Genomic DNA, 26,977 nt, shown 5'->3' with positions numbered 1-26,977 from the left:
TATTTATTTATGCACACAAGAACTGAGGTACTGGCCAGAGGTGCAGCGGGTGAGAGGGTTCACCAGAGACAGAATGGGGAGCAGAACAAGTGGATTGCCGTAAATACACTGCTGAGGGGAGCAGCGGGTGGGTCAAGAGCAGTCTGCCACACCATATTTGTCATTTAATACTTCGGTGCATTCATTGCATCACAACATGCAGTTGTTACCAAGCACATACATCTCCATGTTAGGGAAAATCTGTGTGTGAAGTTCAGGTTTTCACTTAACATCACTTAGCATATGCCACCTACCATATAATTCAGGAGACAATATTCTGTCCTCAAATGAAGGCTGCAGGAATTCTATGTTTCCGAGATGCATTTTAATGATTTAAGCACTTAGCATGGCAAACAAACATTACCTAACAGTTTGTACTTTCATAAGAAAAAAACATATTTCCTATCTTTCCCAATTATTCATAAGCTTTAATAATTCTGGAAGTGCAGGAAATTGAATGTTGGTCTGATTAACTCACAGCAGATGGCTTATTTATGGGTTGCTTGTTAAACTTTTTATCTTGTTTATATATAACCACATAAACTTAAAAGAGTTTGCTAATTTATTGGTGAATTCTTCCTTAGGCATCCCATTTACCTCTTATATTACCTAGACACCGTACTTTTTGAGTCACTGTTCAATTTTAGAACACAACCAAGAAACTCCTGCTACAGACTAAATTGTTTGCTCCCTCCAAAGCTGTATGTTGTAGTCCTACTTCCACAGTTTGATGGCACTGAGAGACAAGGTCTTTGAAAGGTAATTCAGCTTAGATGAAGTAGCTGTGTGGGAATCTCATCACGGGATTCTGTGTGTCCTCTCAGCCATATGTAAACACAATGGGAAGTAGGCTGCATGTTTCATGACAGGGAGCGAGCACTCACCAGAATCCAGACTATAGGTACTCTGATCTGCTACAGTGCCTCCAAAACGTCGAGAATAAATTTCTGTTGTTTGATCCACCCATTCCATGGTATTTTCTTATGTCAATCTCAACAGATTAATACTTTCTTTTTTAAACAGTATTTTTTTTACACATTTGTATATCCAGATTAAATTCTGTATCATCTTCTAAATGACAACAAAATCAATTTGTTTTAATTAAACTCTTGAAATTATTAATGCTTAATTTTATAGTTGTTCCACAATAATCTTCCTTTGCTCTTCCATAATTCTTGCTAATGTTTGTTCTCTGAAATTCCATCATCTCTTTGGCAATTTTCTGAAAGCCTTTGTTTATTTGTAGACAGTAGTTTAAGAATGGATCTGGGTATATCAGAGAGTAAGAGATTTGGCTCATTTAATTTCTTACCAGAAAAATTTTGTCTTTGTGTTATGGTATTAAAATCAAGGTGTGAGATTCTATCGGAGATAAGAAACGAAACTGATAGTCAAAATATATATAACAAGTTCTGATAGGAAAAGTATAAGACTGGAATTGTTTAATAGATTTAAGAGACATCTGTACTTTAAAAAGGACTACCAGACTAATTATTTTGATGAGATGCAAGAAGTAAAATAAAAACAGGTTTCATGATGTTCACATTTCTTGGTATCATTAAATAATGAGTTGTTCTCCCAGCCTGCTATACACTGTGTAGCAAAATAAGACACAGCAAAGCTCTGGACAGAAATTCTGATGCCAAGAAAATTACAAAATCAAAGCAATTCTCATTTTCAGGAAATTCATTTATTAACTATAGTTACGCATACATGTGGAAAATCACACACACAAAAAGTCAAAAACAATCTCTCCTTTTATGAAGGCTATGAATTCTCAGAAAATTTGATAGCAAAGGCAAACAGTTTGCATAAAGATAGCTTTTCTTCACTTACAAGATGTAGGTGATTATTCCTACAGACCACATGTCTACCTCCGGGCCGTAGGCGCAGCCTCTGAGAATTTCCGGTGCTGCCAAAAGAGTGAAAAATGTGTTAAATTGGAGTTCAAACTCAACATCCTCATTTTAGTAGCAAGCAACGGAGGAGAATTGAATTTGTCAACAGAAGCTTTAGAAAAGTTTTAGAACAAATCTTTCCTCAAACCAAAGTATGAAGCTATAAATTCTTATGTCTTATTTTAGTGAGAGAAATTCTGGTCTTTCTGTGTTTGGAGGCATAAAAATCAAGCAATTAACTTGAACATTCGGCATGGGACATGATGATACTGTCCAAATCAGATAGGAATATCTCTGCTGCAAATCCTTTAGCTTACTTTAAAGGAGCGTTATACAAAGAAATGAAAATTTAGCATCGTAAGCAAAGGGGCACAATTATGCCACCTGGAGGTGTATGCATGCTTCAAGCACAGGGTGCCCTTGTGTATGGATTTGACAGTGTGCAAGGGTAAGGTCAGAGCAAATGGTAGAAGCACTGGTAAATGTCTAGTATTGGAAGTTTGGAGCAGGAGCTAGAAGGGACCATGTGTCCTGTTGTGGAGAACCACGTGTAGACGTTCACAGAGCACTGTGCCCCTCAATTTGGGATTCTGAACTGAGAAAGGGTCTTTCTCTTGTACAGTGAGGCTGACTCTACTAGGCCTGGTACAACTGTGAAGATGGGCACTCTTCTCAGCCATTAAACAGGTTCCTTTATCTTAGAGCTGTGCACATGGAGAGAGATTTCTTGCACTAAGGATTAAGGTTTTGTTTGTTTACAAAACTAACAAAGAGGGAAAAGGAAAAAGGGAGACTCCCTTTTCCTTTGCAGAATTAAGGTTCAGATCAGCAGTCCAAATTTTTTTTTTTAATTTGAGCAAAAGTGCTGTAGGTGGCAGTGGGGACCCCGAGAAGAGTGATTAAGGATGCTGAGGTTCCCTTGAGAAAGGCCTTGAAGGCTGGAGTGCCACGCTCTTTTTTTCAGGTAATGCACTGAATGACTCCCACCAGCCATGCAGGCTGGAACTTTCAGGTTCATTTTGGATTATGGGCTTTGGATAGATCTGTCCTCATGGGACTCTGGGTTTATCTTACAGGAAGATAAATACCTCTTTACTTCCAAATACCTCCTCCCCATCTTCTTCCAATCTGGATAGTCTCTTCCAGTCAAAGTAATGCTACATAAATTACAGGAGCTGTAAAGCCTACATGACTGAAATGAGATTGCACATTCTCACACTCTAAGCAGCAGTTCTAAGGAAATGTATCTGGGCCAAGAAGTTTCTCATCTATAGGCAAATTATTCCTAGAAAATTTTCCTTTAAGATTTAATTAACATAGTTATGAAAAATGTATACTCAGTGCAAATAGCTGCACTCTCTCCAGTTTGCTTTCACTTTCTAGGGCAATCTGTATCCCCCAGAAGGTTTCTTTGGGTTCCAACATCCCAAACACCAAACTCCCACTTGTAAATGTTTCACTGACCATAATGCAGATGAAACACAGGTTGGGTTGCCAATTTCAGAGAGGCTGCTGTCGTCAGTAACTATCTTTGTCTCCAAGGGCTGTTGCAGTCAGGGAACTAATTCATGCATATTTAAGCATACATTGGCCCTTCCCCTCTTTCACCTCAGGCATGTGTTACCAAGTCTTACATGTTATGTTATGTTATGTTATACATAAACATGTTGGAGTCTTTTACATCTTCTGGATCTTGGTTTTTAACTCTAATATCTAAGTGAATTGAATTAACTTCCAAGTTTACTTTGAATTTTAACTTGTTGGTCACTATGATATTGGCAAAGGGACAGATAGCTAGGGACAGTTTGAGCAAGAAAGATAGCAATCATTTTACTTAGAGAATCTGCTGCATGTCCTACTCCTCCTTTACGATGCTCAATATGTAGGTTGCACTGTGGGCAGTGAGAGCTAGTGAAATAAGTGAACTCCTCATCCTGACCAGATTCAGACCATCAAAGTTCAGATGTGTTCTCCTGCTGCTCCTCAAAGCTTCCAGATCCCGGGGCCCAAATGAAGTTAATACGCTGGAACAAATTCTTTCTGGTTCCACATTATAGGGCTTTCTCATATAACACGACAATGTCTAGAACCTTCAACTAGCTCCCTTACAGCACTGGACAAAACCCTATTCTCCAGAAGCAGTTTATTTACCCCTAATGCTGCAGTGTGATTAAACTGGTGTAAGCCAGGTGAGGTTAACCGAGACAAATGGGGCATGCAATGTTTTTATCTTCCATAATATATTCATCTTTAAAAAAATATTTTATACAATTTACCAATCATAATCCAAAATTTGGGTGAAGCAAGGACTAAATATTGAGATGTAATTAGATACCTTTTTCAATAAGCTTTAGCTATTTTCAATTACTAGTTAATAAAATATAATTTTGATTTTATTCAGAGTCATTGGAACATGCTCTAATAATAATACTAAGTCCTTTCCAGAAACCACAAGCTTTTCTAGAATAAATATCAGGATGTGGCACACTAGCATGCCACCTCTACTAGGTAGTCAATGTCCTTGCAAGTGATTCTACTAATTGTGAACTCCTTAGTGTGAGAAATAGTTGACTACTTCAAAATTAGTTCAGAGAAGATATCGACCAGTCCATATGTTAGTGATGGAAGTTTTTCCACCTTTTGACTCTTGAGTGTCCAGACAATAAGTAAACAAATGAAACAGAGGTGAGGATAATACATTTTATTAAAATGGATTCAAGATAACTTAGAATCAATTATTTTTATTTTTCGGTCTGTCTTTTATGTGAGTCCAAGTTTTCTTGTTTTTCCTAAACTTGTCATTCATGTTGTAGCTCATTAAACATTTAATGATACAGAACTCCTACTCTAATCTCCAGTACAGAAAAATTTTGGTCAATGGTCTTAGAATAGCAAATATATCAAATGTACTCTTTTAAAAAGCAATGTTAAGCTGTGTAAAATATAAAAAAATTCAAATTTAATTATGATATTTATTTACCAATAAATAGGTCACATAATGTAGGTCAATAGGTCGAATAACAGGGCCCTCTCAGGTAGCATAACTAGTTAAAGAGCAGCACTATGAAGCTATCCTCAGCCACTGCAGCATAAGTTCGATTTCTGGACAGGGAACTGACCCACATGACGTGGCAGACCTCTCCTGACCCACTTGCTGCTCCCCTCAGCAGTGAATTTGAGTCACTCTGCCTGCTCTGCTCCCTACTCTGTACCTGGTGAATTCTCACCCCCCCCATCATGTCTGACCTGTATCCCAGTTCTTGTATGAATAAATGAATCTTTAAAAAAAAATAGGTCAAATAACTTTGACCTCAGAGTACTGTTCATTTTATAAGATCATAGTACCATTAGTACCATTAAAACAGGATGATTATTATGTGAAATAAAAGAAATAACTGTTAGGAGCAGTGAGTAAAGAGAGAGAGCCCTATATACTGTTGTTGGGTAAGGAAATTGTCACACCATTATGGAAAACAGTATGGAGTATCCTCAAATATTAAGAATAGAAATTCCAAATGATCCAGCTATCCATTTATGTGTATTTATTTAAAAAATCCAAAATGCCATAATTTAAAGATATATACGTGACCCCATGTTCATTCAAAGCATTATATACAATAATTAAGATCTGGAAACAACCTAAGTACCTAATGATGGGCGATTTAATAAAGAGGACATTATATCTATCTATCTATCTATCTATCTATCTATCTATCTATCTATCTATCTATTATTATGTTTTACACACACACACACACACACACACACAATGAACTAATACTTAGGTATACAAAAGATGAAATCAAGCCATCTGCAACATGAAAGGTATTATCCTTGGCGAAAAAAGTCAGATAGAAAAAGAAAAACTCTGATTTCACTTATATGTGATAAAAAAAACAAGCATAATATGGGCCCTCTCTGGTGGCGCTGCGGGTTAAAGCACAGCACTGAGAAGCTAAAGCCACTTCCACATAAGTTCGATTCCCTCCTCCTCCGGAGGTGACCCCATGGCGTGGCAGACCTCTCCAGGCCCGCCCGCTGCTCCCCTCAGCAGTGTACTTTGTCGATCTGCCTGTTCTGCTCCTCACTCTGTCTCTGGTGAAGCCTCTCGCCGCCCCTGAGCCTCTGGCCTGTACCCCAGTTCTGTATGAACAAATAAATCTAAAAAAAACCAACAACATAGTAATTGAATAAAACAATACTAAACCTTTAGACAATGAGACAAAAATAGTTGCCATCAGTTTTCCATCACTGAGAACAAACAGTTCTCTATCACTTTTGTTATCAGGAGAGAAGAGGGGAGGGAGGTAGGTAAATCAGCTGAAGGGGTCAATTGTATGGTAAAGGATAGATTTGGATTTTTCCTGGTGAATAATGTATTAGATACAAATGTTCATTTATAATGATCACACCTGAAATTTATAGGCTGATAATGCAATGCTACTTTAATAAAAAAATTTTCTTATAGAATAAAAAAAAAAAGTATGGGTTAGAAAAGTATCTGGAGATTGAGTGTTCATCTAGAGGATGTAATCTAGAACTGTAATCAGTTCTGGAAATTGTCCCAAACTGAAAGCATCCAGTACGGCCATGGCACACTGATAACACAGTGGTGCTATGTTTCTCCTCTTTTCCTTCAGCACACTTATTGCTTGTACCTTCATTGCATACATACCCTAGGTTAGCTTCCCCCAAACTGAGTTAAAACTAAAGTGGCATGTTCTATCAGAAGTTTTTTTCAAACTGCTTTTAACTTTTTCTTAAGGGAAAAATATGGAGACTGATGTGAATGTAATCAACATGTTTATTCATTACTCATCCAATAAATCATGAGCATTTATTTAACCCCTTCTGCGTTTGAAGGTGCTAGGGAAATATGGAAGTTAGGAAAGGCAACTTGCTTGCCATCACAGAGCTGACAGCCTGGGGGTGGGGAGGTGGGAGTTAGAGACCCATTTAAAAAAAAAATCATGTGAAGAGATGCAGCAGAGATTTGTAATGAGAGCATCTGGATGATCAGGGAAGATGCAGAGAAAGTCAAGTTTGGACCGAGATGTGAAGGATTTAGAACAGTAACTAGAGAGAGGAGGGAAGTATCGAGGAAAGAGGGAGAAATATTCCTGACAGAGAAAGCACAGGTGATGAGAACCTGTGGCAAGAGACAAGGGACATTCAAACAACAGAAAAGTCTGTGAGGCTGAAGAGCAACTGGCGTGTAAATGCAGGAGGCAGGTCTGGCCGGGCTGCAGGGCCAGCAGAGCAGGGCCTTTGTTTTTAAATTTTCTCTTATGCTTCATTTCAGCATTTCATAGAATATGGGGAAAATTTCATCTTAAACTCTGAATCTGACTTTAGTGAACTACCACCAGCCCCTACAACTGAAGGACAGGTGGGATTTTTCACTGCAAAGTTTCATCTTGAATTCAAAGTTGTCTTGCGACCACAAAACTCCTGGCATCTTTATATAGCATCTAGAGATCCCTGCAGACTTTGTCTCACTAGAGTGAGTGGTGTGGGAGCATGGTGAAGACAGATTGAATTTATCGTCCAGCAGCAGAAAAGCAGTATTTGGAAGCCCTTTACTCCTCCCTCTTCCTAAAGTAACTAGGAACTCAGAGGAGAGTCTGTACTCAGGGAGTGCCTCAGGTTTTTCTTAGTGTCTGCTCCATGTCGTTCTTGTCATGTCCATTTGGCAAGAATGCAGCACAACTCTGTCAGTGCATTTTCTGTGTTGACAGCCAAAGAAAGGCAGTGTCCCAATGCAGGGTGCTAAGTGTGTGATAAAGGTGTGGGCCACCCAGGGGTACAGGTGAGCTATTCCAGATGTTCCTGTTTTTGGCCGAGAGCAGCCTTGTCCGTTTTAGCAAACTAAGAAAATAGTTACCAATTCTGTGCACATCATACTGTGAAAAGGTGGAAAGGAATGAAGGTATTTTTAATATCTATATCATTTTGGTTATTTATTACTTGTTAGCATAGATGAAAACATAGCTTGAAGGATGTTTTGAAATACAAGTGATATACTTCATGTTCTAATTATTTCTTTGTACTTTCCAGGGTTCTTGATCTTTTACACTACAAACATTACTCAATCCCATTCCCACTTAATGTGTTCATTTAAGTTGTTTCAAAAAATCTTTCATTAAGTCTCCCTTGCTCTACCAATTGCATAGTATTTCTCTATATGAAGCTTATAAATGTGTAAAGAAAAAATAGATTATTTTTTCACCTTGCTTTTTATTTTTTAATAATACCCTGAAAAGAAAATCAAATAATTGAGAAAACAAGTGCTTTTAGAAAAGGAAAAGACAGCTTATTTGTATTACTCTGTGAAAGTTTTATTTCTAAGAAATTTACTTCTTTATTTTTCCACTAATCTCTCCCACCTTCAAATAATCACTATTTGCTCAAAATCTTAATGAGACTGAGACTCCTGGTCACTTTAAAGCTGTGATGGATGTGGCCCATAAAAACTTCCTTTTCTCTTCCATGGGTGAAGTAGAAGAACATAAATAAATATTCTCAACTCATTCTATTGTTATCCTATAAAAATATACTGAAATATAAAATAATAGCCTAATATTCAAACTCTATCTCATCTGTGAAGAATGAAAAATTTTGTGTTTTTCCCTAAAGGGCTTAGAAATCTACTGATAACTATCAATAATAATGCTTTTGAAACTTTAATTTTATTTATTATTTTTTAAAGATTTATTTATTTATGCTTACAGAACTGAGCCAGAGGTGTGGTGGGTGAGAGGATTCACCAGAGACAGAGCAGGGAGCAGAACAGGCAGATTGACAAAGTACAAGATGAGGGGAGCAGTGGGTGGGTCAGAAGAGGTCTGCTGCGACTTGTGGGTCAGCTCCCTGGCTGGGGATTGAACTCCTGCTGCAGTGGCTTCAGAGAGCTTCAAAATGTGGTGCTTTAAACTGTTGTGCCACAAGGGAGAGCCCAACTTTATTTTTATTTTGTGCATATACTTTCTGTAACAACACTTTAAAATGGGTGAGTTTCTGGGTGTTCAGGAACCAAATAATATATTTTAAGCAAACTTTTGCCCACTTGCATCAACCACCTCTCCCCCTGACCTCTTTTCCTTCCACCATTCCTCCTCACATATGTAATACTATATCAGGGTGGTCCCCAGGAAAAGGGGAGGTTCCAATAAATTGATTAAATAAAACATAGTGAAATCTATGCAATTAAAATTTCACAAAAGATGCTTTTCACAAGCCAGTACCAGGATAATACTAATATCCTGAGAGACTCATTAACTTCCAGATTTAAAACTTCCATGTAAATCTGTACTCAACCTGAGGAACACCTATTGTCTGGAGCTTCAAGAACAAAATGAGCTATGACATTTCCTCACCACTCTCTCCCTGCCTTCTGTTCCACTTTTCTTTGCCTGGAACTTGTTCATCCAAGTGTGTCTGGGATACTCATCTGATGGCTCAGGGAGAAAGGACCCTTCCCTACCTTCTTAGTAGAAACTTCTGTTTCTTACTCCAGTTCTGTGGCCAAGAGGCACTATGCAAAAATTCCAGCCTGTCAAGCAGAATTGTCCAGGCAGTGCCCTTGACATTGAACTTTGTATTTAATTAATAAATCTTATGTTTTTAAAGTCTTGTAGAAAGAAAGTCACCAATATTGGCATTTGATTCGCAGGTGAAATCCACTTTTGCTTGATTAGCTTATCAATATAATTTATAGTCTTACTATTTTACCTTAGCAAGTTGGTCCTCTAGGAATGAACAACAAATAATTAAGGTTATAAATAAATTACATAATTAGCATTAGGCAGAATTACCCTTTAATTTTACCCATCTTTCTATGGGCTTCTTTTCTGTTCCAATATCTTGTCATTTATTTCTGTGATTGGCATGGATATGTGGGAAACATGGGCAGACTTTAAGCCTTAACTACCTACATTAATTAAGAGATTTTGGTTTGTTAACACCACATTTACATTTTAGAACATTTATCAGGAGCCATGGCCTAATGTTTGTTGTTTGTTCTTTCCCCTTTTGGGGGCTTATTTGTCTTCCCAATAACAAGATGTTGAGAAATGCTTCCATGTTGAATTCCTCATGGACTTTCTCATACATTTTGTCATTGAGTTCTTTCACTGCAAATTTTAATCTACTTTTCTAAAAATTTGCTTTGACTGGGATCAGTGCCCAGAAAATAATAAGCATTTCCTTATTACACAGCATCTGTGATTTTTGTTTGTGATTCACAATTAGGATAATCTTTAGTTATTAATAGCCAGGCAAAGGGTCTGTGAAGGAAACCAAGTGGGTGTCTCTTCATTTCATTATTTCCTGACAAATGATAGATAGTATTTCATAGTATTTCAGTCTGTAACTGAAAAAGCCTTCCATTAAAGGTACAAATTTGACCTAGTGTTCAGAAAGAGTCAACCTAGAATACATTCGCCCTTACAACAAACAATGAAACTTCTTGCAACCACCCTCTCTATAGAGGGACCTCATATGCTTTTTCCAGTTAAAAGTGAATTTTCTGTGTGAAGTCATGCTTTCTAGAACATAATAGTGATTTCCACTAGCTTCACTCGTAGGTCTCATCTCCGACTCATCCTATAAATGGACAGCTTCATCCTTAGAAGTATACACACGAAGTGGTGACAGTACTTACATGTGGTGAAGGGACAGAAGACTAAAATTGAGAGTGACCCTCAAAGAGTGCTTTAGTTTTACACATAAGCAAACTGTTTATAATATAGGTAAATGTTCATTATTATATCTCATGTTTCTAAAATTCAAAATTCTTTGCCTGCCTCTGCTCTCAGTCATCCCCTCCCGTGCCTGGTGCAGCCATGGCTTCTGTCTACCAGCTTTTGTCACCTTCTTATACAAGAGTATAAACTTAATATCCCCCTTCTGGCCCTCCCTGGTGGCGCAGTGGGTTGGAGTGCAGGCCCCTTAGTGCGAGTTCCAACCCTGCCCTCAGAAGTGATCCACGTGGCACAGCAGATCTCTCTTGTCTCCCCTGAAGCTCCCCTCAGCAGTGTACTTTGTTGATCTGCCTCTTCTGCTCCCCACTCTGTCTCTGGTGAATTATCTCACTGCCCCTGCACCTCTGGCTTTTACCCTAGTTCTGTATACACAAAAAAATAATTCTTTAAAAAAAATCCTCCTTCTACTCCCACTTGGAGGTGATATTAAAGAGTATTTCCCTTGGCCCTCCCTGGTGGCGCAGTGGGTTAAAGCACAGCAATAAAAAGCTAAAGCCTCTTCCACATGAGTTCGATTCCCGCCTGTCCCGGAGGTGACCACATGGTGTAGCAGACCTCTCCTGACCCACCCACTGCTCCCCTCAGCAGTGTACTTCATTGATCTGCCTGTTCTGCTCCCCACTCTGTCTCTGGTGAAGTCTCTCACTGCCCCTGAGCCTTTGGCCTGTACCCCAGTTCTGTATGCACAAATAAATAAATCTTTTTTTTTTAAAAAGAGTATTTCCCTTGAGTCAAGAGTGTAATATAAGCATATATTTATGCACAAATTGAATTCTGCTTTTGTAAATAAATACATTGAACTTGTTTTGACCTTTAAGCCTACCTTAGTCCCTATACTAGTAAATCTATACAAGTGTACAGAATTCTGAAGTGTACTTCAGAATCTCTACACTGTACACTTCAGAATTCTGTACACTTGTACAGAATTGAAGTGTACCGTACTCTTCAGAACCTACAAAGCTCTTTTGTTTTCCCTCTCATCTGCTGTCTCTCAGTTTTCTTGCTGTTTACTCTCCTTTTTTGTAATACAGCAAATGACTCCTTCCTGATGAGCCACCACGTATAGCAGAGTAGAAAGATTATCATGATTATACTCAGCCACTCAATTCCCTGTTTCCCCATTTCATAGACTCTAGTTGGTATAGGTATCTGCAGGAAAATGACATTTAACAGTAAAAACCTCCATTATAAAATACCAAAATCACAGGCAACTATAAATCAGAGACATTTTTCAGTGACAGGGGAGAGGCGAATCAGATCAAAACAGGGGAGGGAAGAACACAAGGGCTTATGGTGACGGTACATGGGTGAACTGGTGACGGGAATTTCATGAGTACTATAACTGAGATGAGAAAACACACATTGTACAAAAATGAAAAATGATGTAAAAAAAGAATATATACATATATATTTATATATATGTGTATGTTTGCCTATATATATATATACACATATATATATGACAAAAATAGTATCTGTAAAACTTGTCTATTTATGAAAGGACAAGAATCTGAAATGGTATTCTACAATTTTTTTATATATTATATTGAAAATTAAAAAAATTGAATTTAAGGGTAAGTTGAATACATTATCTGCTGAAAAGTTGTTTATGGAGTAACAGGCTGACTGTGTGTAAATTTTCATACACCAGTAAAATAAAAGAGCACTTATAATCACTTTCTATTTGCCTTCTTTTAATTTCTTTTCTCCCTCATATCCATCTGTCATAATGTCATTATCAAGATATTTATAAAATACCAAATTAACTTAAAAATATTGTCCTAATTAAGAACCTTTGCTGGATCACTGTTATGTCTCAGAGCAAGTATGAATTTCTTAATTTGATAAAAAGATTCTTTTAAAAAAAATACCATCCTTCCTCCCTTTCCAAGTCAATCTTTGTCCTCTGTACCAAAGATCTATAATATATAAAAATAACAAAGTGATAAAAACTCCCTGAACTTACCAGATGCTATCACTCCTCTGACTTTTCTCTTCCTGTGCCTGTTGACAAAGAATGCCTTCTGTCCACCTCTTCACTTGTGAAACTCCTACTCATCCTTCTGCACCCAGCTAAAATGCCCCTTCTCTTGCAGCTCTCTACAGGCAGGACACATTGTTCATTCCATTTTATATTTTATACTCTTTGCTTCAGAGAAAGGCAGAAGTTATCACAAAAACTTTAATTTATTGTGTATAGGTTTTTCTTCATTTACAGTCCAGAAGACCATAGTGTATTTACTCTTGTAATCACAATGCCTAACATGAACTGTGTCAGGCATTGGATGTTCATTTTATCAATGGATAACTCACTCCTTTTGTAGAATATCGACTCAGTAACCCTGCAAGTAAAATCCGATCTCATCATTATTAAAGTCCTTGAAAGGATGCTGTTATCTCAAGGTCACAGAGGAGACCTCAGCAGATACGTGTAATCTCTTCCTGATGCTTCCATTTTAGCAGTGTCTGGTTAATTTTCAGAGAACTGCTCCAAACTTCCTATCTCTGTGGTATAGTATTTGGTGTTAGATAATGATTACCAAATTGTCCCACTGCTCTGGTGAAGCCTCTGGAAAAAACTTGTTTTATTATTATTATCTAGATTATCTTTCTATGCAATCAGTTAGCTCACAATTAGTGATCATAAATTTGGCATATGGTACTAAATTTAGATTTTTCTTTTCCTTCATAGTCTTGGATACACAAAGGCATGAAGAAACACAGGGGGAGGACAAATAAGGACACGTGGAAAAGAGACAGTCCATGCAGCACGGTCAGGAGGGAAGGCTCACAGGTTGTCAACTGAAGAAACTTAAATATATAAAAAGAAACAAGAAGGTGCCTACAGGGAACATGGAAGAATGTAATGGTTTTCGTATTTTTCTCTAGGTATAGGAATCTTAATCGTAAATATGTGGTAGATATAATGAGTTGCTTAATCTAACACTGATTCTTAGTAACACAACCCTGAATTCATATGAGGCAGTGACACACTGCCAGCTTCCCTGGCAAGTGGAGGCTGTAAGTAAGTGCTAGCCAGTAACAGGTAAGTGGAGATAACATATGGGATTTTAGCAAGTCTACTCAACAGTGAAAGTAGCCTCCTTTTTAGTTCTTTTGCTTTTTCTTCCTGTTGTGTTGGATGCATATGTAATGACTGTTTTCTTTTCTTTTCTTTTTTTAAAGATTTATTGTATTATCGTTGCATACAAGTGCTGGGGTGTAGCCAAGAGGTGCAGTGGTGGTTAGGCAGTGAAAGCATTCACCAGAGACAGAGTAGGGAGCACAACAGGTAGAGCTACTGAAATACACTGTTAACAGGAGCAGTGGACACTATTGACAGGAGAGGTCTGCTTTGCCACGTGGGTCAGCTCCTGGCCTGGACTGAACTCATGCCTCAGTGGCTGGCAATAGCTCGATAGCTTGAGATTAACCCCTGAGTTTCCAGGGAGATCCTGGAATGATGGTTGTGCAAGCATCATTTTGGACTGTGGGAAACATACTAAGGGATGTAGACCAGCAAGAGAGAAAGCTGCTCCCTGCCCTAAGATCTTCCACAGCTGCAGAGCCACCAGGTACACTTATTTCTGGCTCCCACATAAGAGAATCACCTTCTACTTAGTTTAAGCCAAGGTTTTTGAATTTTTTTGATTTGCTCCTAGTTGAAAAACTACTCTTGTCCTCAAGGAGTTTACTCCAAACCAAGAATACATTGCATGATATAAAGATTTAATTCTGTTCAATCATTGTATTTATGAACAGTTAAACTGCAAGGAAAAGTACTATAAACTCATCAGCAAAACTAGTTAAAAGAAAAATTATAAAATGTTTATATAAGTATAGGAATATGGAGAAGGCTGTAGAGAGATATACAAAGCTATTCACGTTTATTACATATATTTTATGTTAATTTCTTACAATGACCAAGTAATACTTTTAAGGTTTAAAAATTTTTCAATAGAAAACATTTAAAAGGAGGGCCCTCCCTGGAGGTGCAGTGAGTTAAAGGGCAACACTGTGAGATTGGCTACAGCCACTTCAGCTCAAGTTCAATCCTGGCCAGGAAGGTGACCCACATGGCACAGCAGACCTCTCCTGTCTCACCCACTGTTCCCCTTAGCAGAGTATTTCAGTATTTCTTCCTATTTTTCTCCCCACTCTATCTCTGGTGAGACATTTCACACCCCACACCTCTGGCCTATACCCAAGTACTGTATGCATAAATAAATAAATCTTAAAAAAAGAAAACAAGACTCTCTGTGGTGGCGCAACAGGTTAAAGCACCGCATTATGAAGCTCTCTGAAGCCACAGCAGTACGAGTTTGGTCTCTGGCCAGGGAGCTGACCCACATGGCACGGCAGACCTCTTCCTGACCTGCCCGCTACTCCCCTCAGCCGTGTACTTCGTCAGTCTACCTGTTCTACCCATTCTGTCTTTGGTGAATCCTCTCACCCACCCACCTCTGGCCTGTACCCCAGTTCTGTAAGCATAAATAAATAAATCTTAAAAAAAGAAAAAAAGGAAACATTTAAAAATAAAAAAAACAACACACGTTTGTATGAAAGAAACTATATTGGTTTTTAAATATAGTTTAACTGTTCATAAATCCCCAGTTCTTGTTTGCAGAAATTAATAAATCTTAAAATTAAATAAATAAATAAAGAGAGCTCTCCCTGGTGGTGCAACAGGTTAAAGCACAGCTCAATGAAGCTCTCTGAAGCCACATAGCATAAGTTCAAACCCCACTCAGGGAGCTGACCCACATGGTATGGCAGACCTCTCCTAACCTTAAGGGAACAAGGTGTTCCCTGAAGCAGTGTATTTCAGTCAATCTGCTTTTTCTGCTTCCCACTCTGTCTCTGGTGAATCCTCTCACTGCCCCACCTCCTCTGGCTTGTACCCTAGTTCTGTATGCATAAACATAGATCTTTAAAAAAAAATTAAAGAGGGACATATGTATATTTTTTTGTGTCATCAGATACCCTGATCCCATAACAACTTGATGTAGAAATTTAAGGAATTCAAACTCCTGAGTCTTAGTAAAGTGAGAATTTTTTTAAAAAGATTTATTTACTTATTCATATAGAACTGGGGTATAGGCCAGAGATGCGGAGGGTGAGAGGATTAACCAGAGACAGAGTGGGGAGCAGAACAGGCAGATCGGCGAAGCACACTGCTGAGGGGAGCAGTGGGCGGGTCAGGAGAGGTCTATCACGCCATGTGGATCTCCTCCGGGGCAGGCGGGAATCTGACTCATGCGGAAGTGGCTTAAGTTTTTAGTGCAGTGCTTTAACCCGCTCTGCCACCAGGGAGGGCCTAAAGTGAGAATTTTAAAATTTCTTTCAGCACAAGAATTCTGTTAATTTAATAATATGTTTGTTTTAGTGGATATATCATTATACTTCTCCTATCTGATTTCTATGAATTCAAAAGTTTTTAAAATGAGTTAGTCATGTAGTTTTTGTGTGTCTATTTATGAGACAGTGGTGACTAGCACATACAAATACGATGGATGTGTAAGACAGATAACTCCAAATGCCACTGTCTTCTATGTTGTACAAGAGCTTTCTGTAAACTAAACATGGTATTTGCTAAGGTGCTAATTTCTTCTGATTATATACTTGTCCTCTAGATACTGTGAGTCCCTTGGGTGGCATGTCCCTGCTGTTTGTCATTGGTCTGAATATACAGTAAGTAATTTTACTAGAGAATGAGTGAAGAAAGATATATATATATATATATATATAAAGATGACAACTTGAGAAAGAATAAGATTATTATCTTGTAACTGATATTTGAAATCTTGTCTTTTTCCTTTATGATCCAAAGTAAGATTCTAGTTGACTTATGACATAGTCATTACAAAATTTTAGTGATTTTTGGTAACTGTTGTTTTACTGACGGTGAGACTATTGCCTGATCTATTTGGGCCACCAAGATAGAGAGTCAAGGCCCTCACTGGTGGCACAAGGGGTTAAATCACAGCATTATGAAGCTCTATGTAGCCATTGCAGCAGGAGTTCTATGCCTGGCCAGGGAGGTGACCCACATGATGAGGCATACCTCTCCTGTCCCACCTGCTGTTCCCCACAGCAGTGTACTTTAGTAAGTCCACTTGTTCTGCTCCCCACTCTGTCTCTGGTGAATCCTGCAACCTCCCACATATCTGATCTGTACCCCAGTTTTGTATGCATAAATAAATAAATATTAAAAAAAAAGAAAGAAAAGAGAATCAGTTTCATACTGACAGGTCCCAGTAAGTTAATGTTCTGTTTTCTAAGCACTGTAAGTGCATACTGCAGTTGGTGGCTGTACACTGGACTCCTTCAATGCTTTCTGGAAGGCTGGACAGGGACCTTTAAAGCAAGGACCTTCTCATAGATCATTCCTAGTGTTGGGGGCCTCAAGCAGTGAACACCCATCTGTAATCATTGTCTTATGAGGCTAGGCCACTACCATGAATAAGAACTAGGGATTACTCATCCTCCATGTTGTCTGATAGGCCATCTAAATTAATGACACTTTTCCAAAGAAAGTCACAAAAGGCTCATGGTGTTAATTCGATTTACAAGCTCTGCTCTTCTCTGTCCTATATCTGGGGATCATCTTTTTTTCTCCTGATTGGGCTCACGCATAGGTCCTACCCAAAAGGCAGGTGTAGAGCCGCTACTTGGGTCTCTTTGTTAGGAGGAAATGATGTCCTGGATGAACTCTAGAGATACAGGTTTTGTGCACTCCACCCTCACTCCAGACACTGAAACTACAAATCCCAGCAACAACAAAGGGAGGACTCCTGGGACCTGAGGGTGAAGTTAAGCATCCATCTTGGATTTTTGGATATAAGACTGGACATGTTGGGCTGAAGGTCTCTTTCTCTCTTTTGGCCTTGCGGCTGGCGGCAGGTCAATTGGCTCTTGATCAACTTTTAGTGTGCTAGTTGGGTTCCAGGTCAGTGAAACTGGTAGGACACATTACTTAACTTTTATCTCTCTCTCTCCCTGAATTGTTTTTTTACCTTTTGTTCTCTAGTAAATAAACCCATTATTGAACTTTTTGTGCATACTGCAGTGCAGCTGCATCTTAAGCACATGGGTGAGGACTCATAGATATCAACCCAATGCATGTTGGGTTGCCCTGTAACATGTTCTCCTTCTGTTCAAACAAGTTGCCCTTAAATTAACCATTAAGTTCTTATGCAACATGAGTGATCAACTACTACTTATCTATATATTCCTCATGGAGAGTCACACCAAAGTGTAAGCATTATAGAGATAGAAAAAGTTTTTCAAAGTCAGATTGCTAAGTAAAATGTACCCCAAATAACAATAAAAGTCAAATGCAAGCATTAGAGTGCATACCGCAGTAGCCTGGAGTTCCGCATACTGTCTTCATGAGCACTTGATGTTCCACAATTTTAGAGAGCCCAAAATCAGCTGACAACATAAAAAAGAAATTAATGAAGCAAATATTTTCTCAGATTTTATGTGATGACAGAATATTTCTCAGGCTTGATAATTCTGAGGAACCTGAGATTAATTTATTCATTTGTTAATTTGTTCATTGTATTTCAAGATGTGGTGAAGACCAGTCAGCTATGAAAGGAAACAAACAAAAAATTCGACTTCTGCTTTCATAAGAGAAAAATGTGACTTCCAAATATGTTTTATGTTCTTCTCTATAATGCCTAGTTTTTAAGAAACAAGCTTTTTTTCTCTTAAGGTAATAGTAAATATTTTGTGTAATTTTAATTCTGAGATTTATAAAACAGTAAATGATATTATAGAATCATTGTTATAAATGAGCATTTGTAATCATTAGAAAAAATAAAATACAAAATTAGACTTTTGTAAATGTCAAGAAAAAAATCAAAAGATTTATTCTACTTCAAAATAAATAATGTCATTCCCTAGTGTATCTGACACTAAGCATTTATTCTTATATGAATAAGACTTTGGGGGCAAAAGCCCTTTTTTCTTTATTCTTTATGATATTACCTAGATAAAAAAATTGCCACCAGTATGTTCTATTTGCTGAACTCTCTCTCTTACTCAGAAAACATCAGGAAATTGCTCAGGGCCATTCTTCAAGAGAGGCAGGTGCAGAATTGATGCCATTTTAGACTTCAAAGATAAACCTACATTTCCAGGTAGCTGCTTGATCCTTATCAGGGAAAGCAGCAGGAAGTCCTTTGGAAAGAAAGGCTCTCCTGCCTAAATTTGTATCTATCTATCCATTTAAAGAAATGTCTTTAAGGATAAAATCTTTGAAAGTGATGTCAAAGGAAACGAGAGCCTCCCTGATGCCTGCTGCCATTCAGGAATGATTATGAGAATAAGCTGCCCAGCAGGACTTCAGCTTTTTTTCTTTAGGATCTTGTGTTCATAAAGCATATTATGTTGTATCAATGCTTCCATGATATGGGCAAGTTGATATTCAAAAGTATTAACACTTATAAATGCAGTGAGCTCATCAGATTAGCATTACAAGGACAGCACCAGGTGAGCAGTGCCCTTCAGAGAGTCTGATACATTGTCTTCTAAGGTGAAGTTATAAAATTGCATGTATATGTACTTTCAAATGAAGATTTGCTTTGCATATTCCACAAAATACAACTTTAACATAATATTTTTCCTAAGACACTGATTTCAATTATTTTTGGGGTAAATCACAATTTCCCAAAGTGCATCATTCCTCAGAATGCTTATTGGAATAAAAGCAAAAAGGTTTACAAAGTCAAATAAGGTGTGGGAAAAAAAAAGAATAAGTGTTACAGTATATTGTATAAGGGGTCAATTTTTAACATTTTTAAGAATCAAGGACATCTGAAGGGGAAAAGTCTTGTTTAGCTGTTTATAGAGTAGGTATTTCCTATCTTATTTGACCACTCTCCAAACCACTGTAACCAAAAGGGAGTTTTCACCCTTATGGACTCTAAGAAATCAGTATTTTGAGGAGTGATCTTTAGGAAATATAAATCTTAATTTATCTCTACTTTTACAAGTGATTCAGATCCTAAATTGAACTAACATGAACTAATGAACTAAGCATTTGGTGTCAAAGGCCTTGATTATCTAAAATTAAATTCCAACTAATATGGGAAATAAAAGATAATTACCAAAAATGAAGTTTTACACTACCTGTGACTTTCTTTTACATAAACTTAGCTGCAAAAATGCACGTTCACCCCCTGCAGTCCTTGTCATTTCCAAGAGCACTAGTTCCTTTGTGTGTATGTCCCTCAATGGAGAACCAGTCTCTTAGACACCTTCCAGACTGGTATTCCAGAAAAGAACTCACACTTCCAAAATGACTCAATATTCCTCTCCAGGAGTCAAGTATTTGAAGAAATTAAATGGAGGCAAAACTGAATGGAGTGGAGTGATATTTCAAAATTCTATGGAATAAATTCCTTCTGCTGTGTAAAAACAGGTCATAACACACCAGGAAATGTTCTCACCAATTTTGAGTGGTGCATCTGGGGCTGGAGTTGCATAGAGAAGGTTTTCCGGTTTGAGATCACGATGAACAATCCCATTTTCATGGAGGTACTAAATAGGGAGAATAATGAAGTAATATTCATGAAACATAGGTATTCAATATTCCCATTTAATGTTTTCATAATTACAATAACATTTGATACTTTGTATGATTCTACAACTCACACATTTTAGAATTTAAAAGTAAATGTCATAAAGAAAAATATACTTTAAACTAGACATCATCAAATAATAGCTTATATATAGCTAACTGAAAATAAAATCAAACTTAAATCATAGAGAACCAATAGCCATCACTGAAAAAGTTCTCCCCAGAGGATATCATGTCCACTTCTTATATATATGTATGTTCAGCCTCCCCTAAAATTTTCAGTCTTATTCCAAGATGTTTAGAGCAGACATTTTCTATTACACATAACCTTGGTATACAGAACTGTGAGCCATCAAAATCTTGTGAGCTTCTGAAGAAACTGTTACCATTACCTCAAAAAAAAAAAAAATACAGATTTAGGGACATCTCCAGAAATAATTATTTTATTGGAGAAAGCTACCTTCAGGTAGGGCAAGTATCTAAAATCAAGATTTTTGTCCATGAAGTCATCCTCTCATCATGTGAGACTTCCTTCTTTCTCCTTGACACTTCAAGTGCCTCTTCTATCTTGGCTCAAGATATAACCCCCACCCACACACCCAGTTAGTCCATGTACTTTCAGTATACATGCTATTAAATTTGGTCTTTTCTCTTACTAATCTGTGTGGCAGTAATTCATTTGCTTGTTCAGTGCTTAAAAAGTCCAGAGCAAAGGAAGAATCTGCCCCTGCATTTTGACACATTTAACCATATCAACTGGGATTGGCTAATCATTATTATAGTAAAGTCAAAGGTGGTATACACTGAAATGTCTCTGGTTTATTATTTGAAAATTATAATTGTGCCATCTTATAAATTGTAGCCATAGCAAAGAACTCATAATTATTGTTTAACTAGACACTGGGATGTAAGTAGTTAATACCAAAAATTAACTTTAATATGATACATACTGTTTAATAGAGATGTTGCCCTTCAAAGTAAACCCAACTATCTATAGAACTATAGAGGGTTTGAAGCTCACCTACAGCAACTCCATTCATTTTATTGTATTTTAAATTACTTTCTAAATTAAAATGTATTCACTTTTTTATTAATTTATTTTTAATTTGTATCTTTACATCATTGTGTAGTCCCCATAAAATTTCCACCAGCAATTCATCTGTGAGCCATCACCATAGTCCCTTCTTCTCTGCCCTGTTTTGATCCATTTTCCTCTCCCTCTCTCACAGAATATCTCTGATTTATGGCTGCCTGATAGTTTTTCTTATTTTTATTATTGTTATTTTTTCTAACCCCTAATTTGCTTCCCCTCTATTCCTCCTATGAGTGAAACCATCCAATATTTTTCTTTTTTTTACTTCAGGCTTATTTCATGGAACATGATTCACTCCAGCTTCATCCATGTTTGTAAATACTGAAGTCCTATTTGGCTCTGATAATCTCAGTCCCATATCCTGCAAAGCAGATTTCAGTTCATACTTTTTTAAGCATTTACAAACTTAATTGTATCTATACAATTAAGATAACCCTAGTTGTCTATATTTTTCACATAAAATACGATTAGTATGACTTTTGCACAGTTTTTTTCTCAATAAGAAATGTCTTTGAAACATTCCTACCTACTCCCCCGTTTGTTCTGCTTTTCTCTTACATCCATCTTGTTGGGTGAACCACCATTTATTTTGCTACTCTCTTTTTCATGTCCAAATTTAAAAATTGGAGATGTTTAAGCTATAAATAATTAAGTCATAAACATTTCAGCATGTAGCTATACTAGCACTTTTTGGTTTTTCTTTTTTTCTTCTACAGTTCAGGTACTAGATAGCAAGTCTAGACAGATCAAAAGATGTGTTGATTTTTTTTAATATATACCAAAATAATTTCTAAATAACACCATTGATTTTTACTCACAAAACAGTGTGTGTGTGTATATATATTCCAAATAAGTGAAGATATATTTCCATAATATCTCACCAAGTCTATACATTTTATTTTACTAGGCTGGAACATAGCAACTTAACTGTAAGATCAGTCAAAAAAGTTTGATATTCAAGATGACATTTTGAATAATTATATAATTCTTTTTTTGTTACTGTTCTATCATAGCATTAAGTTGATGGTTATGGACGAATTAATTTCTTCACAACTTTTGAAGTTAATCTGAATATCCAATACAGAATATGCCACAGGGGAGTTTGGGGAAAGACAGCTGAAATTTCATCTGTTCATCTTTTCTTCTATTCCCTTGATATCTGAAACATTCATCAACTGCACTTGCCAGTGTACTAAAATGGAACTGAGTAGCAGTTTGACCGCTATAATTGCACATTAGTGAACAGCGGGCAAGCCTCCATTTATAAATCAAGGTGTCCCGCTGAAGTGCAATGTGAGCATGAAGAACACAGAGCTGCCACTGTCCCTGTAGCAACAATCTTATGGGTCATCACTGCTTAGGTACCTTAGCAGTGGATGTATGGATGTAGCCTAGAGATACTGGGTTAAGGAAAAATTCGCTAGAAAGTGCTTGCTGGGTAGTGCTATTATGGAGAAAGGGAGCTGGAGATTAATAGAGAAGATAATTACAAGTGCCTTTGTGAAGGAAAACCTAGGATGTCAAGTTAGATTGATAGTCAAATAAGTCAAAAAGGTCAGGAAGGAAAGACTTAATATTTGATTTTGGTACAGTTCTCCTAGTGTAACAATCCCAGTGGGAAACATGGATACTTTCAACAAGCTTCATTTCTTATATATCAATATAGTCATGCATAAGACTCTATTAAGTACATATTTCTAGTAACATGTATTTATAAGAATAATTTACATGATTATATTGAAAAATGTTTATCTATATTTTTTCCAAAGCTTCAATTCAAAAATAAAAATAGTCACCTAAGACTTCAACAAAATACATCATTGAATTCAATAATAAGTGAACGGTTACCATTTTCATTTAGGAATTATGCAAAATATTAATGGTAAAAAAAGCTATGTGCCTGATTTAAACACCTAAGTCCCATGCTTACAGAATACAAAATATAAAGAAAGTGCAATAATATATATGAAACCAACAAATGAGTCCGCATATAATATTTATTTACATGTAAGATTAGCGCAAATTCAACTTTTCAATGGGATGTTGAAAATAGTTAAAAAAAAGATAACTATAGTTTCATATTTCCAGTATATATGCTTAGGTTTAAGAAAAGATGAGATTTTTTAAAAAAAGATTTATTTATTTATGCTTACAGAACTGAGGTATAGGCCAGAGATGTGGTGAGTGAGAGGGTTCACCAGAGACAGAGTGGGGAGCAGAACAGGCAGACTGATGAAGTACACTGTTGAGGGGAGCAGCGGGTAGGTCAGGAGAGGTGTGCTGTGCCATGTGGGTCACCTCCCCAGCCAGGGATCAAACTCATGCTACAGTGGCTTTGAAGAGTTTCATAATGCGGTGTTTTGTTTGTTTGTTTGTTTTTTGTTTTTAAAGATTTATTTGTTTGTGCATACAGAACTGGGGTGCAGGCCAGAGGCTCAGGGGCGGTGAGAGGCTTCACCAGAGACAGAGTAGGGAGCAGAACAGGCAGATATACGAAGTACACTGCTGAGGGGAGCAGCAGGCGGGTCAGGAGAGGTTTGCCTCGCCATGTGGTCACCCCCGGGGCAGGCGGGAATCAAACTCATGCGGAAGTGGCTTCAGCTTCTCAGTGCTGTGCTTTAACCCGGTGCCCCACCAGGGAGGGCCCCCCATAATGCGGGGTTTTAACCCGTTGCACCACCAGGGGGGGCCCAAACGATGAGATTTTAAGGATCTTGGCTGTGGAAAGATGTCTTTCTTTTGTAATGACAAAGAAGTTTGAGGTACAAAAGAAACAAAGTGAGCTCCTACATCTGCATGCTTGGCCAAACAATCTATAGAGTTTACAGAAATCAAACTCTCCATACTGTCATAGGGGCCAATGGTAGGATCAAAATGAAACATCCCAGCCTCCTGCAAAATGGTGAGCTACTTCTCAAGGATAAGGAAACTGGGCGGATTACTATTATAGGTGATTGCTTCAGAAGATAGTACGTGCTCTATATATTAATAAATTAATATAAAATGAACAAAATAAAAAAGGATATTTGGGATGTATTGGAAAATCAATAATTTTAGATGCAAATAAATATATATTAAAATTACAAAAAGTAAAACTGTATATTTTCTCTGGAAAACATTTATATCCAGTAATAAAAATTGTTCCCAAATCAAATATGCATTAAAGAGATTGAACTAGAAAAGAAAAAACACATACCATTTGGTCTTAAAATACAATCACCTAAAACTCAAACTCGCTTTTAAACAGACAAAGATAATGCTGCTCTGAATTCAGGGGGTGTCTAGACATATAATTAAACTCTCTCTATGGTCCTAACAAAACTGTGCCATTGTGTAATGAAAGCTATTGCACAGTAATTTAGTTTAATTACAGTTATGCTGTGTTTGATGGACTGTGTGTGGTTAATTGATAATGTCTCAGGAGCTGGTAGGCGGAAGTCTGAATCTCTTTAAAAATCTAACAGGACAAAGAAGAACCAGTCATAAAAAAAAAGAAAAAGAAAAAGAAAACGGTATTCTGACTATAGTTCTCCAACTGGGTAGAAAAATTAAATTCCACAAATTTGCTCTTCTTTACTCCTCAAAAGATTTAGAACCAAAATATGTAACTCTAAGAACTTTTAAGTGAATTATCTACTTTTGGTTCCTATCTGCTTTAGAGACCTGCTACTACCATTACATTTATTTTATCCTTGGTGAGTGTTCTATGATGCCATAAGAATTGTCAAAAGAATCTATGAGAAAAGCAGTAAGTGACTGCTACCTCCCATCAGCAGAGAAAGAAGCTGATCAGGATTGACTGGCTATGGATCCCTAGTGAAATCTGATCTGCAGAGCTACCCAGGGGCTGGAGGATTCCTGTTAGGAAGGCAGGCAAGTTCTGGGTCCTGAGCCATTCTCATTTGCTTCAGAGTCGATGTTCTTGCTTCTTTTCTTTCACTGCCTTGGCCATAATTCATTCTCTGAAATACATCGCATTTCTATTTGTTGTTTCCATTTACATTTTCACTAAATGCAAGCATTTATTCTCTACTAGCTCCATCAAAATTTGTCTCTTAACCACCCCATGACTCTATATAGCAATGTGATCTTTCTAAAATACACATTAATCTTCTAGTTAAAAAAAAAAATCACCCTTGAGGGTGACTCATTTCCCATTAATTAAAATCTAATCTGCTCAGTAAGAAAATTAAAGACTTTAAAATTTGCCCCCAATTTCAGACTATGAAATAGTTCACAATAATTCACACTACTTGTTTTGTTTCTGTGACCTCGGATTTGTTTTGTTTTTAAATTCCACATATAGTGAGATAGTATGGTATTTGTCTTTACCTGACTTACTTCACTCAGCATAATGACCTCACAGGTACATGCATTTAATTGCAAATGTTAAGATTTCATTCTCTCATGGCTGAACAGTATTCCTTAATCCTGTTTTGGTCAGTGACAGATCACATACACAATATGTTCCCAATAAGTCATACCATATAATCTGGTGGGTAGTATACCAATCTATCAAGCTATTCCATTGCTGCACGTTGCTGGCACAATGATAAATTCACCTATTGCATTTTTGAGAGGACATCCCTATTGTCAAGTAATGCATGGCTATATACAACACATTCTTTATCAATTTATCTATTCATCAAAATTTAGGTTGTATCCATAATTTAACTTTTTGTAAACAGTGCTGCAATGAAATGGGGAGAGAATATAATAACTTTTCCAGTTAGTGCTTCTGTGTTCTTCACTTCACCCAGAAGTGAAATTGCTAAATTATACAAAAGCTCAAGTTGTAGTTTTTCCTGTTTACATTCCCACAAACAGTGCATAAGGGTTTCATTTCTTCCACATCTTCACCAATACTTGCTATTTTAGTCTTTTTCAGAATATGCATTGTTTGCTAGTGGCTAATGTTGAGCATCTCTTCTAATATCTGTTGATGACTTGTATATACTTCTTAGAAAAATAGTATCTATTCAAACCCTGTGTCCATTTTTCAGTTGGATTTTTTTTTTTTTGCTATAGCATTGGATGACTTTATTTTATATACTGGATATTAATTTTGCCAATTTTTTTTTTTGCATTCACTAGGCTACTTTTTCATCTTATTGACTGTTTTCTTGGCTGTACACATGCTTTTATGTTGATGTAGTCCCATTTATTTAACTTGTTATTATTACCTTTGTTTTTGGTATCAAATTAAAATAACTAACAGGAACATATTTTTCTGAGATGTTTTATGGTTTTAGATCTTACGTTCAATTTTTTAATCTATTTTGAATTGATTTTTGTATTTGGTGCAAGATAGTAATCTGGTTTCACTTTTTTTTCTGTGATTTATAGTTTTCCCAATACTTAAAATTAAAGGTATTTCAATATCCTTTTCCTATTTTTGATTCCTTTGTCATAAAGTCGTATATTCTAGTGAAAAATTTGCTTTCGTTCTTATCTTTATTCCTCTATATATCATTAATCTCTTGCTGCTTGTATGGTATTATTTTTATATTTCATTTATGATAAGTGAATATATTATACCTTGATACCATTCTCTTCATATTGCTGATTAAGACTTCTTAAGATTCTTGAATGTGGG

The 26,977-nt window shown here is 36.9% G+C and overlaps 1 protein-coding gene across 1 annotated transcript in view; it reads right to left on the bottom strand.

The window, feature by feature from the left end:
• The window catches only part of CAMK4 (calcium/calmodulin-dependent protein kinase IV), a 230,605-nt gene that overhangs the window by 10,093 nt on the left and 193,535 nt on the right, over positions 1-26,977 (bottom strand). The window contains exons 6-8 of the mRNA XM_004678368.2: positions 20,158-20,248; positions 18,059-18,133; positions 1,876-1,951 (exon numbers count right to left, since the gene is read on the bottom strand). Of these exons, the coding sequence (XP_004678425.1) occupies positions 1,876-1,951; positions 18,059-18,133; positions 20,158-20,248 (242 nt within the window). The remainder of the gene's footprint in view (positions 1-1,875; positions 1,952-18,058; positions 18,134-20,157; positions 20,249-26,977) is intronic.

This window comes from Condylura cristata, unplaced genomic scaffold, assembly GCF_000260355.1.
Source record: "Condylura cristata isolate star-nosed mole 26May11 unplaced genomic scaffold, ConCri1.0 scaffold00007, whole genome shotgun sequence".
Lineage (NCBI taxonomy): Eukaryota > Metazoa > Chordata > Mammalia > Eulipotyphla > Talpidae > Condylura > Condylura cristata.
Note: the sequence above shows the minus strand (reverse complement) of the source record. Positions and strands in the feature narration are given on the sequence as shown.